Source organism: Bombus impatiens, unplaced genomic scaffold (genome assembly GCF_000188095.3).
Source record: "Bombus impatiens unplaced genomic scaffold, BIMP_2.2 scf_4016, whole genome shotgun sequence".
In the NCBI taxonomy this organism is placed as follows: Eukaryota; Metazoa; Arthropoda; class Insecta; order Hymenoptera; family Apidae; genus Bombus; species Bombus impatiens.
Window position 1 is genome coordinate 366,514 of NT_180435.1, and position 17,952 is coordinate 384,465.

At 50.2% G+C, this 17,952-nt stretch overlaps 2 protein-coding genes across 9 annotated transcripts in view; one reads left to right on the forward strand and one right to left on the reverse strand.

The window, feature by feature from the left end:
- Window positions 1-1,175, reverse strand: part of LOC100749384 (opsin, blue-sensitive) — a 12,181-nt gene extending 11,006 nt beyond the window's left edge. Inside the window, exon 1 of the mRNA XM_003494875.3 lies at window positions 1,159-1,175. The gene's annotated coding sequence lies outside the window, so the exon portion shown is untranslated. The remainder of the gene's footprint in view (window positions 1-1,158) is intronic.
- LOC100744512 overlaps window positions 1-17,952 on the forward strand; it is a 148,248-nt gene that overhangs the window by 90,040 nt on the left and 40,256 nt on the right. For 2 of the 8 annotated variants that reach the window (XM_033324607.1, XM_033324608.1), the window contains 2 exons: window positions 8,307-8,785; window positions 12,794-13,005. The exons of 2 other annotated variants lie outside the window; for them this stretch is intronic. In XM_033324607.1, the coding sequence (XP_033180498.1) occupies window positions 12,960-13,005 (46 nt within the window). In that variant the 5' untranslated portion in view covers window positions 8,307-8,785; window positions 12,794-12,959. 4 more of the 8 variants (XM_033324606.1, XM_033324610.1, XM_033324611.1 and 1 more) reach the window with 4 other exon arrangements.

The window sequence follows — 17,952 nt, forward strand, 5'->3', positions numbered from 1 at the left end:
TCGACTCGCGACCCTCGAACTATGCGGAAATCGCGAGGGAAACTTTCTCCAGCAAACGCTGCTAACTTTTTATCCGTACGGCGGTTTTCGCGTTACGCTTTCGTTCGTCTTCGCGCGACTTTATATTCGACGCGAGACGAATATCGAGGCCGAGCGACATTTACGAACGTCGCGTCGCGTTGCCTGAGTCGCGCTACAAATCGAACGACCCACTGTATACAACCTAACCGTTTAATTCGCGTTTTACCGTTCGCGAAGCGAAGACGAATTTCGGCGCCGGGACAAACCGAGGAACCTGACGTTCGTCGAAGTAAAGCTGCGTCGAGAAGAGGGGAGACGACACCTCGCGTCGAGGAAAATTTTCTCGTTTATCTATGGGACAAAGCTTTTCGTACGAGAAACTGAGATATAACGTAGAAGAAAATCTTTGAAGATTCAAATTACTAAGTGGTTCGTAATAGTTGCGAGGACCGAATAGGAAAATCTCGAGATCATTGGAATTCGTCCCCTCCGGAGGCTATCCATCGATTTTATCGCAGGATGCGAGACAGCTTCCGAAAGAGATAAACGAAAAGGGAAGGAGAAGTAGGAAACGGATGCAAGGTGCAAGGGAGAAAGAAAGAAAGTAGGCGGTAAGCGTTCGATTAGAGAGCGTCTGATCAGGCCTATTAATCTTCCATCTGTCCGATACTATGCCATGAATTATGCATCGCCTGGGTAGACGCATTGATTTCTCAGCCAGACAGGAAAATATTATTCGAATAATTCAAAGTAATGAGTCGAGAGCGGACCTGATTCGAGCGGTTTTTCCAATTCCTCGTTTCCTCATCGTCACATCGACCAACATTGTCGACTTTGCTCCTTCCCGTGCTTCCCTTCGCCGATACTTGACCGAATCTTCTCGTAACAAGAAGAATTAATAAACTTCGAGTTTCTCGTGTATCGTGTCTAAACTTAAAGCGATACGATCGTTGCAGGATGTTCGCGGCGCGACCATCGATCCATCGTTTCGATCGAGTCTTTGCCCGTCTCTTCGACGATTCATTTTTCTTGTTTCGCCAACGCGGATACGATGCATCCGCTGGCAGAATGTCGCGTTGTTTCACGGCGAAACGTTGATATTCCGTGTATTCTAGAGACAAGAGCGGTACGATTTACCGAAACGGACAACGAATTCCTTGTAAAACGTCTGATCTAGGTGTATTACGAAGCGAAAGAGAGGATAGCGAAAAGTGGAAGTGGGTCGTTGGTTGGACAAGGGAGAGCGAAGTGGATACAGAAGGAGGAAGGGTGGAATAAATCGGAGGAAGAAGCTGCGCGTATCGGATATCGTCGATAAATCGAGACCCGTAGGGGTTTCCAGGAGATTAACGGAGAACTTTGTCGTAGCGAGTGTGCACAGGACGCCACGAGAACACTTTTCTCTAATTCGATGGGAAGTTCCCTCGGACCGACTCACCGACTCGACTTCCGCTGCAGTTTGTCGGATCTTGGTCAGCCAGTTCCCGATTCATTCTGGAATCGGCGCGAAACTTTGATAACGATTATTCTGCTCTCGTTTTCGTAGCAAACGTCTCCCCCTGCCCACCCTCGTTGCTCACACTTTGCCACGCGATCCTACTTTCCAAACTGCATCCTACTTGAATCCATCCATCTATCTGTCTAGCGCGTGTACAGATTGTACGCGCGTCTCTCGAGTTTCCGCTTTCCATAAATATTCGGTAATTGCGAAATAAGCGAAACTGGAGCGGCTAAAATCTCGGGCGAAAAAGTAACGTAAAAGCGATAGTGCGAGAGAAAAGGATGGCTTGAATAATACAACACTGACCCGTGACATTACGTAGCATACCGATCAACCGACTTCTGCCCTAACAAAGATCTATTTGCAGCCGTTCTCGATGGCTCGACGGTCGACTAAAATACTAGACGAATACGCCGTTCAGCCGGTTCTATAAAAAGCGCGAATCGTTACGTTCGCTCGTCTGATATTCTAGCCATTGTACGTGCGCACATAACGCCCGTAACTTATGAAAGGGCAGCGTAACTGTTTATCGTGTAACGTTTAAAAAATGATGGCAGCCGACGTAACGCGTTCTTCCCTCCTTTGCCGACGATCCTCGTCCGGTTACCCCTGCAACCGAGTCCCAAAGGTAGCGTGAGCGAAACAGGAGAAGCACGAAACGCGACGTGCATACGCCGCGCGTTTTAACCCGAGAAATACACGTGGAAGCCGTCTTCGTACTTTCGCGACATCTCGGTCGCGCTTTTTCTCCAAACTCGACGACATCCGCCGTTCTTCGCTGCATGCAACTCGTCGAGAAAATGCTGTCGGTTAGCGCGACGGTGAATGCGATTAATCGGATGACTCGCGTCTCGGCGGAACGCTGCGAAACGCGACGATATTTTTCCTCGCTCTCGTTCGACACTCGAGAGGCCGTTTCAGGATTTTCTCCGGGACGTCTTCGCAACGTTCCCAGGCAAGCGTATTCGCGGCAGCATCGACGGCGCTAGTTTGTTATCGATACACTCCAGTTCGCCCGCATATTTCGATATCTATGCACTTTTGCTTTCGCAGGATATCGCCATTGTTAACGGAAACTACGAGCCAGCTCTCCGGCATTGCCAATATAAATACGCGCATCTTGTTTCTTATCGATACATCGATGCTTCCTCGTAACGATAGCAGCGGCATCGAGCGTGTATTAAATCTCGTTCCTTCGAAAAAGGGGATGTTCGTCTCCAATAGAGAAAAGAGAGAGAGAGAAAATCGAGGGTATTCCCGGACCCGTTTCCCTCTCCTTCGTTTTCTGGCATCGAGCTCTCGCGACTTTGCCTCTCGCGTTTTCCATAATATCGGCAACGAAGCTCGAGAGCCGACCAGCACGGTAATCTCGTATCCGAACTTTCGCGACGAGGGCGCGAAACATAACTCGTTAGAGAGAGGAACGTGGCGGGCGAGCGAGGCTGGGGCGGCTCGGCGAGCAAGCAACCAGCAACTAGAAGGAAAGGTGGAAACGAGAACGGATGCGAAGCGGAAGAGAGACCGGAGATACGAAAAGGTTATACGCGTGTAAAGCAAAACTGCGTTGGCAGAGCCGGCGGATGATGACGGTGGTTAGGCGGTTTGTATACGAGAGTCACGGCCGGTCACTGACTAGGCGAGAGAGAAAAGGGAGAAAACGGTCCGTGTATTTTACCTGGAAATTCCACGGGGAAGAGAGAGGGAGAGAGAGAGAGAGAGAGAGAACCGCTAAATAATATATCGCGGCCGACTAAAGTAGAAAACGAACGTGTCTAAAACGAGTTAATTCGAAAGTTTTAATAAACAAGTCGCGAGTTTTGGCGAGGAGTAAAACGAAAGAAGCGGCGGAAAGCACGCGATGTTGCTATGGGACGGGAATGAGACGAGTATTCGGCCAGGAGGTATGGTTCACGGGGGATGTCGGCTACAAAGGGAAAGGGAACTCTGGATTGCGCGTCCTCGTGACGCAAGGGGAAGGAAGTACAGCGGCAGTCCGCAAATCATTTGCATAATTGATTAAAGACTGGTGCTGGTGCGGTGTGCGTTCCACCGACTCGAGCTGGAAATTGCGTCGCGTATAAGTCATTAAGAACAGCATGCGTTGCCGAGTCAAAGGTGCGACGTCTTGATTTTTAATCGAGTTTAAAACGGATTCCATAAATCTTTTTTCCAAAACTAGAGAAAACGTTAACGAATCGAACTATTTATTTCTTTGTTTTATCGATTACAAGCTATTTTTTTTTTGTCACCCAATTTCCCCCTTCTTCTCCGTCGCGTTAGCCTGAATTTCTCGCCGGTCGCTTTAATCCCCTCGGATCGCTTTAATTCGCGCTGTCGGATTCTAGCACAGGCTAGTCGAATTCTAAAGCGATCCAAAAATGCGCAGTAGACTTTCGCACAGAGACGTGCCGGATCTTTAGGATCGTACGAATCGTGAAACCAATCGGAACCGCGTTCGTTTGCCTGGACTTGCCATAATCTCGTAGACGTAGCACAACGGGCTTGTTGCTTAAAAATGGTACAGATAAATGGATCCACAGCCTATCAGCTTGGAAATATGTACGTCTCCGGTCTGGAGGTCCCCCCGGATTCTCCTGTTCTTTCGACAGCGACTAAATGCCGGAAGGGACGGCTCGGCGAAGAGAAGCCGCTTAATCTTCTTGTCGCCGTACACTGGGAATGCCGGGCGCGCTACCGGAAGATCCGATGGCACTGCTTGCTCCCCTCCGAACGAGGCCACCGCAAAAAGACTTTACTTCTCTCGTACTTTCTTGCCCTCTGGCTGGATTAATATACTCCGGTGTACGTGTTTCCCGAAGAAAAACTTGTCCCAAGCGGACGTCGCCACTCGTGGTCTTTTTTGCGCGAACAGCAGCGTCGCTTGCGAGATCTACGGAGAATTTTAGGAGAGAGCGTGTCGAGTCGTGGGCTCGAGCGGTTACCAGGACCTGGTCGCTTCTGTCTTCTCGTGGAACGGTTCGTTGATTCTTCGATACTTCGTAAAGGCGGGAGCACGGTCGACCTTGCACGTTTACCTAGCCGTAGGAGACGATCGAGAACGAGGGACGTGGCCGTAGAACGAGCTACGTGCGGCAAACGTGCTAGGAAATATGTATGCGCGGGCCTGATACTGCGCCGCATACGAGATGTAGCGCGATAAAAAGTGCATTTTCGGCCTCCCAGAGGATCGCCAACCCAACATCGCTCCGTTCCAAGAACCTTCGTTTTACCGTTAATTTTTATTCCCTTTTTCGCTTTTTCCCTTCCTGCTGCTGCCGCTCTGGCTTTTTTTGTTCGCTTTATTTCGACCCCGTGGCACGATCGATGTCAGTGTAACTAGGTGAACCGAAGCCAGGAGCGAGGATTTCGGAACCGCGCGGCCGATTCGAGAGAAAAAGATGGAATCGGAATTCGCGTTACACCGTCGGTTTTCGCCTTGCGTTCTGCTCGCAGGGAATCGGCCACTTGTTGACAATTCGCGCCAACCGATCGGCACGCCTATAAATTAACACCGCGACAGGGTGGACCGATTAATCGAGAGAGGCAGGTGGGAATATCGTGGCCGATAGCAAACGCGTTCGCGTTACGTTGTAAATCAAGCAGCAGGCAGCGAGCAGAAATACAACGAGAACCGTAGGTAGCGACTCTAGTCTCGAGTGCCGTTCCTCGTGCCTCGTGCCTCGTGCCTCGTGCCTCGTGCCTCCAGCCTCGTGCCTCCCGCTTTCCTTCAGCCTGTCATTGTTCGCCGTCGAAACGAGCGAACTTGTTGATACCCTCGTGCTTCGTAACTAGTTTTCACTTTTCTAGCCGCGTTGGCTACTACATGGTGCGTGTAATGAAACGCGAGGGATTATTCTCATACTCGGTCGTGTATCGTAGTTACGTAGCCTGGTGGTGTACGACGATCGTGGATATGTTTCGCGATGGAGCGACTGTGTGTCTTCTTTCTATCGGAGAAGAGCTTAGATTCGTGCTCGAAGCAAACGCCGATGGATGGAACGGAACCGCGCCGTTTGGTATCCCGCGGCAACGCACGTCGATGAACGAGCGAAAGAGCGAGAAAAAAGAAAACAATGTTCCCGATACCTGTGCAAACAGGAATCGATTCCGAGGGAGAGAAGAAGACGAGGCACGAGCGCGTGCTGAACGTACGCGAAGTCGTAGAATTCGCGAACCAGTCTCTCGATTACTCGGCTCGGGTAGAAAAGAAAGGTACGAGGCAAAGTCAATAATTTGAACGATCTCGCCGGAACGATCCATCGGGCCTGCTCGTTGAATGGAAAGCGTCTCGGTCGACCAAGAGCTGGAAAAAGAAATATCGTAGCGCCGAATACACGAGGATTGGTCGAAGTTACCTTAATTATTTTCTCTTCCCTCTAGTTCCATCCCGGGCAACATCGGCGAGGGGGTACGCAGCAGCCGGCTCCCAAGAAAATTACAGGCAGCCTCGATAAATATTAACTCCGTAGCCTGGAAAGGTCGTGAAAGCTACACCCTCGAGTTCGGTCTCCGGTCGTCCGTCCCTTCGCGCCCCTTCCGCCCGCCAGGTTACGTTTCAGACGGTCAGGTTGCTCGAGGTGGTGCAACAGGGCTTGAGACGGAGGGCGCGAGCGAGCGCCCAACGAGAAAGCGAGAGAAACCTAGCAACGAGAGAGAAGGGCAGAAGTCGGGGAAGGTGTAAGGGGAGGAGTTTGCCAGTGCGACGAGCTGGAAAGGATGGTCGATACTATCTTCCAGCAGACGCGGAACATTCCTATTTATTCGGGTTAAGTAGCGCGCGAGCTGCTACGTACGAACGCGCGTTACACTTACGGAAGTTTGTCGGCGAGAAGGAATTGCTTCGCGATTCGTTCGAAACGTCGATCGAACGCTTTCAGACTGCATCGCAATCTGTCTGAGAGAAGGCAACGCACGCGTCCAGGCCGCGCGTTGTTCTTGTTACACGGCCAGCACGTCGTGTTACCGTTTCGCGCCATTTAACGCGCAGCTGGCCACTGCTGTAATTCGCTAATTACACCGGATGGTCGTTGAAATCGATACGCGCGTGCCACGAGATTTCAATTTATATCGACGCGCGTTCGATCGCTTCAAGTAACGGTTACAGAGCGAGACGTCGTCGTTCTCTGATCGCGATCCATCGTGAGAATTTGAAAAAAACGCGACACGATATCGCGTGCGGGTTATGGCATATCGATTTATTTATTTACATTCTCCTTTACTTCTTTATTTACGTTACATTTGTTTATTTATACTTTCGACTGGCTTATTTACGTTTGTATGTAGTCCAGCGACTGGAAATTGATCGCAACAGCGAGCGAACCGGTGAACCGGTGAACTTTAGCGTCCCGTTTCTCAACCGAGGTCTAGCCGGCAAAGGAGTTTTTTACGCGTCTTAAATCACATTTCTGGCCTCGTTTTATGTTAATTTTATTTTTAACGTTGACCGTTTCGCGGAGCTCCACCGCCGCGAAAAGATAAACGAGACGATGAATTATTCATTCGAAGATAAGCAGGATTTTAACAAAGAACGATCACGGTCTGCCGTTGGCTAAGCAAACGTCTGGTTGGCGTAGGAGGCAGCGGTGGCGAGCAATATCTCGGTAGATGCAACGACGGCCGCACCGCCGAGAACCAGAACGAGAACGAAAACGAAAAGGAGAACGGAGGGAGAGGTGGAACGCGTCGATATTCGGACGAACCGCCAATAAGAAAGACGTATACGATTTTGCGTCCGTCTCTCTCAAACTGGTATTTCGACGTAATTTCCGAGCGTCCGTCCTACCATTTCCCCGGCTCGCGGACTCGATCGTTTATCGTGCGCGCGTGGGTCGATTAATGAACGGATAATCGATTTACGCCAATTTCGTAGAAGCTGCTGGCCAAAGTACAACGTCTTTGATGGCGTAACCGCAAATCGTTGGCTCGACCATATGCGCGGTTTTCAGCGAAAACAATTTCGCTGTCTTCTCAATCCGTTGCAAACCACAATGGAATTTATCGTCTATACCTACGAACTGGGATTTGTACCGCAACTGTTTTCAAAGGAGCACCGCAACGAGCATAAAGGGAACAGGATTTCGACGTGTTCCACTGTGTTTCTTCGCGTTCCTACCAACCTTCCCTCTTCAATGCCGAGATATAACGATTTTACCCGGGTATCTGTTGATTGTGCGACAAAACGTATTATCGCATAGAGTAACCGGGTTCTTTGAGTCACCGTTTCACCCTTCGACGTCTTAAAACTCAATCTTCAACTTTGCACGGAACGATCAAACTTGCCGTGTACCTTTTTCTCGTGCCACGATGTATAAAATATTCCAAGTGCATTCTACTCGTAACGATCTTTTCTAAGCGAAACAAATTATTTTCACCTGCCGCGTACACGTCCGCTACGCGTGTTCGTCGCTTCTTCCGTTCCCTTTATAAAAGCGGGCAAATTGCATAAAAATCCGCAGTCTAATTACATGACACCATTAGTCTTTGACGCGATAACGCAAAGAGTGAAAAAGTATCGCGTACTTTAGGTGCATCGAGAGAAAGTAACACGCCGGCGTTATTCGAGTCGGTTATTTGATCCGAGCGTTACGCAAGAAATAACAAAATAACGCGCGTTTGTCGAATTACGATAATCGTTGCAAAACTGGAAACTATCAACCTCCCCTTCTAGCGAGTAAAAGGTGTATCCTCCTGGAAGATTACGAGAAAATTATGAGAAAATTACGAGAGAACTACGATCGCCGACCCATACACATAAAGAAAATTTGTGCTCTCTTCATTTTTGCAGGTGTCTCGACGTTGACGTCTGGGTTCGGGCTTCGACGTTTGTCCGCGAGTTCGACAGAAAAACGATACCGGCGAGCAGCGAAGCGAAGCGGTCGCTACTCATCGAGAGGAAGAGCAGCTTTTTGATCTCGAGAACGAGAGAGTATCCTCCTGCCCTTCGTCGTCCACTACTCGCCGCATGTAGAACGCGCACGGTTAACAATTACCGTTATCGTTACCGTAACGAACGAAATTGGCTGTTGCGTCAGTTTCAGTTTGCGGAACAAAGTGAAGGAAAGTGGAGGAGAACGAAGCCTAGAGAAGCAGGGAAAAAACGATTATCCCGTTGGAAAGAAATTTTTATGTCGGCTGGATCTACTGCATTCGTAGCTGTAACGGCCGGGCCGTGAGATTCCGCAACGGTGCCGGCAAACGCGCTCCTTTTGCCGAGCAGAAAGCGGAGATCTCGCTCCGTGGACGGATCGTCGAGGGAAGAAAACGGTAGAAAGTTAATTTCCCCTCTTTTTTCCATTTACGAAGATTTCCCCGCGGCACGCGTTTACGAACGACCGAGCTTATTATCGCCTTTAAAGTACCCCTCGAATCCATTCGTGCGCATCGGCTTTTCCCGGCATAGCGGAACAACGGAATAATTGTTTCGCCTATCGGCCTCTACGTTTCTCTTCGATCTTGCGAACAATTAATCGAATGCACGATTCAGGTCGTTACTTCTCTCTGATCTGCTACATTTACAGGATCACGAACAGCGAATGCATAGAATTACCGGCCATGCAAAACTACGTACGTGTCCGGGATTTCGGGGGCGAGAGTCAAAATTTACGCGGAACGCTTATCGTCGTGTTTTTATCAGCGCACCTTCGCTAAGTCGCATCGATTCGAAATTCCGTAACGTTTCGTATTACTTTCAATTTGCCGTGCGAAAAACCTCGACCAACCCGATCGGAAATGGAACACGTTGCCAAAGCCGTGAATACTAATAACAATCAGAGTGGAATTAATTGTTGTTTCGTATCGACCGGCGTTGTACGAGGACTGGTTAGCGAACGCTACTGGATATTGATAATTACGAAACGTGCTGTTGTATCTATTATCGTTTAAAAAACATATCGCGAACGGCCGAACGAGAAACGAAGTTAAAGTTGATCGTCGTTTCGCGCCACTCGATCGAACAAAAATATCGCAAAAATACTCTACTCGTATCGACTCGACGTCGCTGTCTTCGAATGCTTCGAAAAAATACTCGACGAACGAAAGGCCATCGAGACCATCTCCGTCTCGCGCAGCTTATGGCGGCTTCGTATTATCCGCGTACCGACAAAGATTCGATCGAACGTCGAAAAGCAAAGTTCGGATCGTAACCGTGGTTGCACGTCGCTCGGTGTCGTTGCACGCGCGTGTCAGAGCTTTCGGTATAGACAGCCGCGTGCATTTCGCACCTGCTCGACTCGTAACGCGCACGCGCCCAGGTATGCGACCTACCGGCGCACAGTCCTCAACTGGCGCGACGTCGAGCTTTCGTAGTCGGCATCGGCCATCCGCGACGCGAACTTTCCCTCCGAGACGGTCCTCGAATCGGTCCGTCACGCCGCGCCGCGTCGCGCCGCGTCACGTCCCGTCTTCACCGATGCGAATCGCACTCGCCCCTGTCTCTCGTCAAACAGGAAATTCGGATATAGAAAGCGAACGACATCGGTCGTCGGCCTCGCACCGTCCTTTGCGAATTCGAATCTCGCGGCTTCTCGATCTCTGCCGTTAGAACGGACTCTCGATCTTCCTCGCTCGTCGCTGAAACTTCCACGATCGATCCGTTCGCTTTGTCTCGTACCTGATACTCTGTCGTCGTTGCGATCGACGTTCCACGTTTGCAACTTGCTCTTTTTCCGCTTTCTCGCTTCTCCACGCGTCGATCCGCAACCGATCGATCGCGTCTTGTCCGGATCGCGCTGGCTTACGAGAGGACAACGGTCGTGTGTAGCCGATGAATCGGAAGTAGCCTTGGCAGAAGTAGCGGCTATCGACGGCGTTGCGGTAAGCCGCTCTTAATCCCGATCGAAGATCAACGTTTAGTCCCTGTGAGAACTTTGAAATTCGATTAAGCACGGCGGTGGGGGAAATCTCGTGCGATCGAAGGATCACGGAGTACGTGCGAGCAAATCGAGCGTGGTTCGCGTAGGTACGGAATCGGGCGGACGCGACGAGGCGGACGTGGCCGTGTATTATCGATCTAACGATCGCCTGGTTGGTCACGTAAAAGGGAGCCGACTGTGAAGAATTGATCGTGTCGCTGCAATTATGTCAACAAATAAACGAACCAAGGTACACCCACCACGCTCCACCCCTTCTTTCAATGGATCCGAAAGGGAATAGTCTCGGTCAAATCAATACGCATTCGCGTCACACGGTCGGAAACGGGAGGAGGTTCGAGGAGAGAGAAAGAGAGGAGAGCGAAAGAGAATCGAATCGGCGTGTGCATGTGTCCAGCTCACGGCCGCTCTCGTGCACGTGTCACGAGAGAAAAACAAAGGATCGGCCGAGCGATTCCCAGCGATTCCAAGCGATCCGGTATCGTCGAGCAAACATCCGCCTACCTCGGTTAATAATTCGGCCGTTGTTTGTCTACACGAGGTATTGGCCGACCTCGAGATTTCGTTCCGTCCGCGGCAGACGACCTGCATCGTTTCCCTTCCGGTAGCAGTTTCCACGACGGTTCGGCCGACGATCTCGGCAAAGATCGAACATCGAACACGGTTATACGTATCGTCGCGGTGTGATTCGTGCGCGAGAAAAACTCGCGGATTCACGCGTAAATTTCGTCGACGAATGTCGCGAGAGATCAATCTTCGGACGTTACAGTCGATTGCCGTGTTCGAACACGCGTGCTCGCCGAGGGAAGGACACACGTGCGCGTTCCTAGTCGAAGGAGCTCGGAGCTTTCGGCGAGATTGCAACAAGTTGCATTTAAAACCCGTACCTTCCGTACGCCGGCATACTTTCGTTTTTCTCTTTCCACCACACCGGCCCCTTTCCTTCTCCAGTCGTCTCTCGCACCTTCCCCCTTCTATCTCTCTCTCTCTCTCTCTCTCTCTCTCTCTCTCTCTCTCTCTCTCTCTCTCTCTCTCTCTCTCTCTCTCTCTCTCTCTCTCTCTCTCTCTCTCTCTCTCTCTCTCTCTCTCTCTCTCTCTCTCTCTCTCTCTCTCTCTCTCTCTCTCTCTCTCTCTCTCTCTCTCTCTCTCTCTCTCTCTCTCTCTCTCTCTCTCTCTCTCTCTCTCTCTCTCTCTCTCTCTCTCTCTCTCTCTCTCTCTCTCTCTCTCTCTCTCTCTCTCTCTCTCTCTCTCTCTCTCTCTCTCTCTCTCTCTCTCTCTCTCTCTCTCTCTCTCTCTCTCTCTCTCTCTCTCTCTCTCTCTCTCTCTCTCTCTCTCTCTCTCTCTCTCTCTCTCTCTCTCTCTCTCTCTCTCTCTCTCTCTCTCTCTCTCTCTCTCTCTCTCTCTCTCTCTCTCTCTCTCTCTCTCTCTCTCTCTCTCTCTCTCTCTCTTGCTCGTTCGGTGTTCCTCGAAACGAAAATAGCTAGCCAGATTTTCCGTATCGACGTCCCGCGTTATTCCCGGAACTGTTCGTTAATTCTGTCGATTCGTTTCGGAGCCGCACAGCCGCTCGGATCGATCGTTCAAACGAGAAGGCCGCGACGAAATATACGATAATTGTGGGAAATTCGAGGCTCGAACGTTTCTCTCCGAGATCGCGGAGAATTTCTTGGTTGCTCGAGTGGGTCCGAACGAACCGAAATATCCTCGACCGTGTTACTTTTCGTCGACGTTGCGATCGTCGTACGAGATTCCGCTGGAAATTACCCGCCCTCTTAACGGACCTGTCTCGGTGCCAAACTATCGTCGGCGATGCTATCGAACGAGAGATCGGATGACGCGGCGCTACTCGGAAATCGCGGAAACTTCAAAATCCCGGCCACAAGTATTTAACGCTCGAGACGACTTTTAAACGAACTCGAGGAGGAACCCTCTCGACGAGAGGGTGCGAGATGCAATAGCACGAAGGGTCGGGGCGCGACGACGCGTCTCTCTTCGCATTTACAGCGTCGTTCGTTCGTGCCGCGGACCAAGAAAACGCGAAATTCTTGCTTTCGGTTACCCCAGCACGCTTTCTGTTAGAGATGATTCCGAGACACAGGGGACGAGACCGTTTCTCGTGGCGAGGCGTCGAAGCAAGAATTAGCAGCGTGAAAAGAGGCGTTCGCGACTGTTGTTCGGTAAGGTCGGCTTCAACCGCCGCTTAAAAAGTCGCCAGATAAAAGTAGGCCGAAACAAAGACGAGAGTGGTACAGCCGCCGCAACGATTCCGCCCCTTTTACTCGCTGTAGCGATCTTGCGATATCGTAGCGCGACGGACTCCTTGGAAGACTCGTTTCCCATTCGGTAATACGATAATATCGTTTGCACAGTGTTGTGAACGTACGTACGTGTGTGTTTGCGGTAGATCGTCAGCGATCGTCGTTGCCCGCTGAGAAGGAGGAATTGAATGTGGGTCGAGGACTGAGTACGCGGAATAGGAAAATCGAAGAATCGAACACCGACACTGGATAGGTGAAAGCGAAGGTTGTCCACGATCTCGAGATCCGATCGACCGAGGAACGTATCCGACGATGGATTTTATGCTGCTCTTGATCGCCGTGCTCCTCGGGCAGAAGGGTGAGTAGCTTTACGCGATTTTAACTCGATTCTTTCGTACGAAATTCGCTTGGAGGAAAACGCAGAAAGTTGTTACAGCGAGAAGTTGCGACTACCTTCTGCTTTGAGAACCGCGATTTTCTCGATATCTATCTAGCTTCTAGTTATAGACACGCGACCCTCGTCTCGCGTCGATTCCAGCCTGCCGAGTATCTGCGATCTGCGCCGCGAATACACGCAGATAACGGCAAATCCTCTTGCTCTCTGCCTTTGCGCCCTCGCCGACACCTCCGGCTGAAAATAATCTTCCCACGGAAGGGAGAGAAACGTGGAAACGTGGAAAGCCAGCGAAACACGCGAACGCTGACATTCGCTTTGCAGTGGACGAGCCGAAGAATATAAAGGAACGGTTTAGAAACGACACTTTTTCTAATTACGTTCTGCCGTTTCTTCGGCATTGTCGCGGTTTTTCTCGTACATGAATGCGATGGAACGAGGAGCACGAGCCGAAAAGGGACATGCAAGAGAAGAACGAAAGGTACAAAGAAGGGAACGAGGGGGAAAAGGAAAAGGAAGAGGAACAGGAAGAGGAAGAGGAAGAGGAAAAGGGTGGTGAGCAAGAGAGTAGGATGGCTAGAATTTATGGCGTTCCGGTGCGCGAGTCTGCGACGAGGGAGGGAAAAAGAGAAGCGGGGGAAGGGAAACAACGGAAGAGAAAGACGAAAAGTCGTTGGAAAGCGGAAAAATAAAAATCTCGCGTCAAGGAGCACGAATGGTGCAAAGATAATAATTAAACGGACGAATTCCGAGATCGCCAGTCAACTCGTGAAATTTACCGAGCGCCACGATCCTGATGACGATGCCGGAATTAAGTCCCATCGGCTAATTGCTGCTATTCGAAGATGGTAAAAATAAAAGAGGTCTCGTGCGACCGAGGTCAAGGAAATCGCGTATGCGACTCTGTTCCACTTCATGCTGCGATAATTGGCCCAAACTGTCAAGGAAACGAACGATCGATCGGAATATCGCGTTCATCGCCAACACGCTAGAAAACCTATAACCTCCGAATGTCAGAATTGATCGGGGCGATCGATATCCTACCTTGGTGCAACATTATACTTGACGGTAGCTAATTTATCGATAGTTGTTGGCGATTCGAACAACTTTTTCTAAAATACCAAAAGCGTACCTCATTTCCGGCAAGCGTTTCGATACTCGAGAACGAAGACGTGCGTATAGGAACGATGCAAGAATTACATATGAAATTTTCGGAGATGGTAAACTTGGCGGTAAGACGATCCGCCGAAGAGAATGGATTAGCATAAATAAATAAAAGATGCGCCTAGCCGAGACATATCAAAAGCCGTCGGAGCTTTTGCAAGATATCCGCGGGGTATAGAAATCGACGAGTTAATTGCCGAGTAGAAGAGGAACTCGGTCGCGCTCTCGCGATCATAAATTATCCGTATTATGCCGAACAGACGCGTCAGTTCTCTCGTTTATCAATATCTACGTTATAACGTCGGCCGTCGAACGCGACAGGATGGTCGCTGCTTTTATAATGGGATAATATTAACTGTAAATGTTTCTCCATCGGTCCATTTGCGGTGGCGTTCGGGAATCGCGCATACATGCCACGTTAAACGAAGCATCCGGTCCGCGGGAAACCTACAATTTTGATTTTCGTGTCGGCGCGCCACGATTCCTCTTGGGTCTTTCTAGTTTACCAAACAAGTTCGGTTTACGAGGGTAGGGCAGGGGCAAACGTTTTGCCCGGAATGTTTGTTCCGGCGTAGGCAAAGACAAAGAAGAGAGAACGTGCAACGCATTCCGATATAGAGGCGATAACTGGGCGAGCGATCGTTTTAAACGCATCAGTGATTCTGCGTTTACGAGCGTCGATCGTTGCTTCTGTTGTTACGAAGCAGCAGATCGAGCCATCGTCGCGTATGTAACCTATCGATCGTTGTGCGGCGCAAAAATGTGAAAAACGATGTCGTATTTTTGACATGGCGAGACGAGACGCGACGAGACGAGACTAGAAGAGACGAGACGAGACCAGACGAGACGAGGCGATGGCGTAGAATAGGGAAACGGAAAAATGATGGACGCGCGTAATGGAGACAAATAAAAAAAGAAGGTGACAGATTGTAGAAGCGGGCACGGAGTAGAAAGCGGCAAATGGAACAGGTAGAAAGGGTAATCGGCGATTAAAAGGAAGAAGGTAGCGCTACGCGTTGGAGTATAGAAAGAATAAATAACCGCGGTTCGAGTGTGCCGGACCTCGAATGGAAAACGTTCTTGGGAGTAAACGGTTGAACGAAGGTTATATCGCTTCCTTGGTCGCGAGTTGTTCCCCCAGACCCACCCTACCTGATGAAGATAAAACGGGATAATTATAGAGCCTATCGGGGATCGTGGCGCGGCTAAATTTCGTCGAGACACGCGAGATCGTCAAAAGAGGGTTGGCAATAAAGGGAAACCGGGCTTAAGTAAAAAGGAGAGAAAAAAATAGCGAAGAGGGAATAAACTTGGCGCTAGGGAAGTAAAAAAGGGTTAGGGGCGGCGAGGGGAAAGAGACTGCCGAGAACGGGATGTCATTAATTTTTCATACAGACTTGGCACATCTGCGTTCGGTCGGCTGCGCTCTGCAACCTCGCTAATTATTTCTGGCTCATCATTTTTCCTCCTCGTTTCCTCCACACTCCGTGTAACTTGCCCTCTTGCGGTTTCTGTTTCGCCTTCTCTCCAACCGTAGCCGCAGCAGCAGCAGCCTCTTCGCCCTCTAGCATCGTACAAGCCGTATTCTTCTTTGATAAATGCACGCCGATATCGTCTTCGAGTGCTCGTCTCATTTTCCATCGGAGACGAAGACGCTTATCGACGGATCGTTATTTCCCAAGAGTATCGTAATTGACCGTCTTCGATTCCGTCTCTTCTCGCTTCTCGCTTCTCGCTTCTCGCGATTCTTCCAAATGTCACGTCGTTGCGTCCGACGTTCGAGCCGTCCATAGTCGTCCCGTGCATTGTGCTCGCCTACCGCGTTCACCGGACAACGACCAAAGAGACGCGAAGGCGTCTAACGTTCGCAACGGTCTAATTATTTCCAGTTGATCTCTGGTTTATCGTTTTACAGCTTTGTAACTGTACCCGCGACCGCGAACTCTCGTTGCCCGCACGCACGGCAATAAGCTCTAATCATTTTTACCGCCTTTCCCCCCTTTCTCTTCCCTTCCCTCCTTCTTGCCATTCTGTCCTCCCTTTTTGCTTTTGTAGCCTGCCTCGCTCGTTTTCCTCGCTCGCGTTCCTGGAAAGGTACTCGAGAAAGTGCGATTTCAGCGCTTTTCAACTTCGATTCGCCGACTATTTGGACCTCCTCGAGCCGGAAACGAAATATCCGCAGTGGGTTGCAGTAAAGTCGCTGCAAGATTTTATTCTCCTCTTTACGATAACGACTAATCACCGATTCGCCACACGTTCCACCCTTCCTCGCTGCCCCTGCTTCTAGTATTTTCGCGATCACGCGTCATCGATACATCCGTGAAAGTCGCAGTTGCTCTTTGTCCGTGCGCGTGTGTCTCGATAAGGTCCAGGCCCGCTGCACCGAATGCAAACTGTATCGTCGCGCGATGCGTGCTTCTGTTCGTTCACGGTTGCCGTTAATTCCACCGTTGTCGTAGATTACCGCTCGACTCGTTAATTACGACGGAGAAAGAGCCGGGTTTTCGTTAGTGGAATCCGTCGCATGTTTTATGTCCACGATTACTTAGTCCGACACCTAGCCGCCGTTAGTTTTTTATCGCTTCCGTAATTCAGCCCGTTCCTTTCCACTCGAACGCATCGCTCGCCAATAAACCGTTTCCAGGTGAAAGGATAAATCGGAAAACGGGAAAATTTTCCATCTTCCGTTCGAAGAGCACCGGGGGTAGGGAGAATCCTTGTCGAATCGTTCGGTTTCGATCGGCCCTCGATAGTGTCTACGCTTTCGCGCGTCGCGTTATCTCCATTATTTTTACGTCCATTGTCCCGGAAATACGTAATTAGCTATACGTATGACGGTGGGCCGGCCGTGCCTTTGCATACACGCGAAATCGATATGGTGCTAATTTACCAACCGAATTCCAATGATTGCCGTTGCATTAAATATTCACGTTGCAATCGCCGCGCCGTTTTGGGACGCGTTCGTGCGGTAGTAATTTTCAATTCCAGACTAAACGAAATATCGTAGCGTTGTCGCGTAACGAAACGACGTTAACGCGAGTTAAAGTGACGAATTTAAAGCGGTGTAATGGAATGCGACGTCGTTAGGAGAACTGTTGGGATTCGTTGGAACGCGTCACTGCGCCGCACCACGCTTCGTACAGAGCAGCCTCGTTTAAGATCGAACCACGCTTTTTCACCAATTTCCACGTATTTTATCTCCGCCATCGTGTTCTCCGTCCTTTCACCCTACCTTTTTCTAATCGGCAAACAATCCGATCTCTCGCAATGGGTCAAATTCCATCCGAACGGAGATGAAAGACGCGTTCTCTTCGTTCGGGATTGTCTTGTTCACGCGGCACGGCGCCGAAGAATTATTATTCGAAGCGGAAGAACCGGCGAAGGGAAGGAAGGAACGACACGCGCGCGCCTACGATAGTTGGACGATAGAGCCGTTCGGTGCAAACGTTTCGCTCGAATGTCGGATAACGAAGATTTTTCTCATTAACATTCGACTAACGAGGCAACGGCGGTAAAAGATCCGTTGACAAGAGGGTGTCTCTTTCTCGGTGGTTTAGTCTCGCACGGTCGCGATTCGAAACGGTCGCGTCGAGTTCCGGTGTACGGCGCGGCAGCAAAAACGTAGGAAAAGAGGCTGGAGGAGGAGGAGGAGGAGAAGGGTCGGTTCGGTGAGTCGGTCTTAAGCTGCGACGAGGATGTAATTAAAGAGAGAAGGGCTGGATGAAGCCCAGCGTCGACTCGACTCGA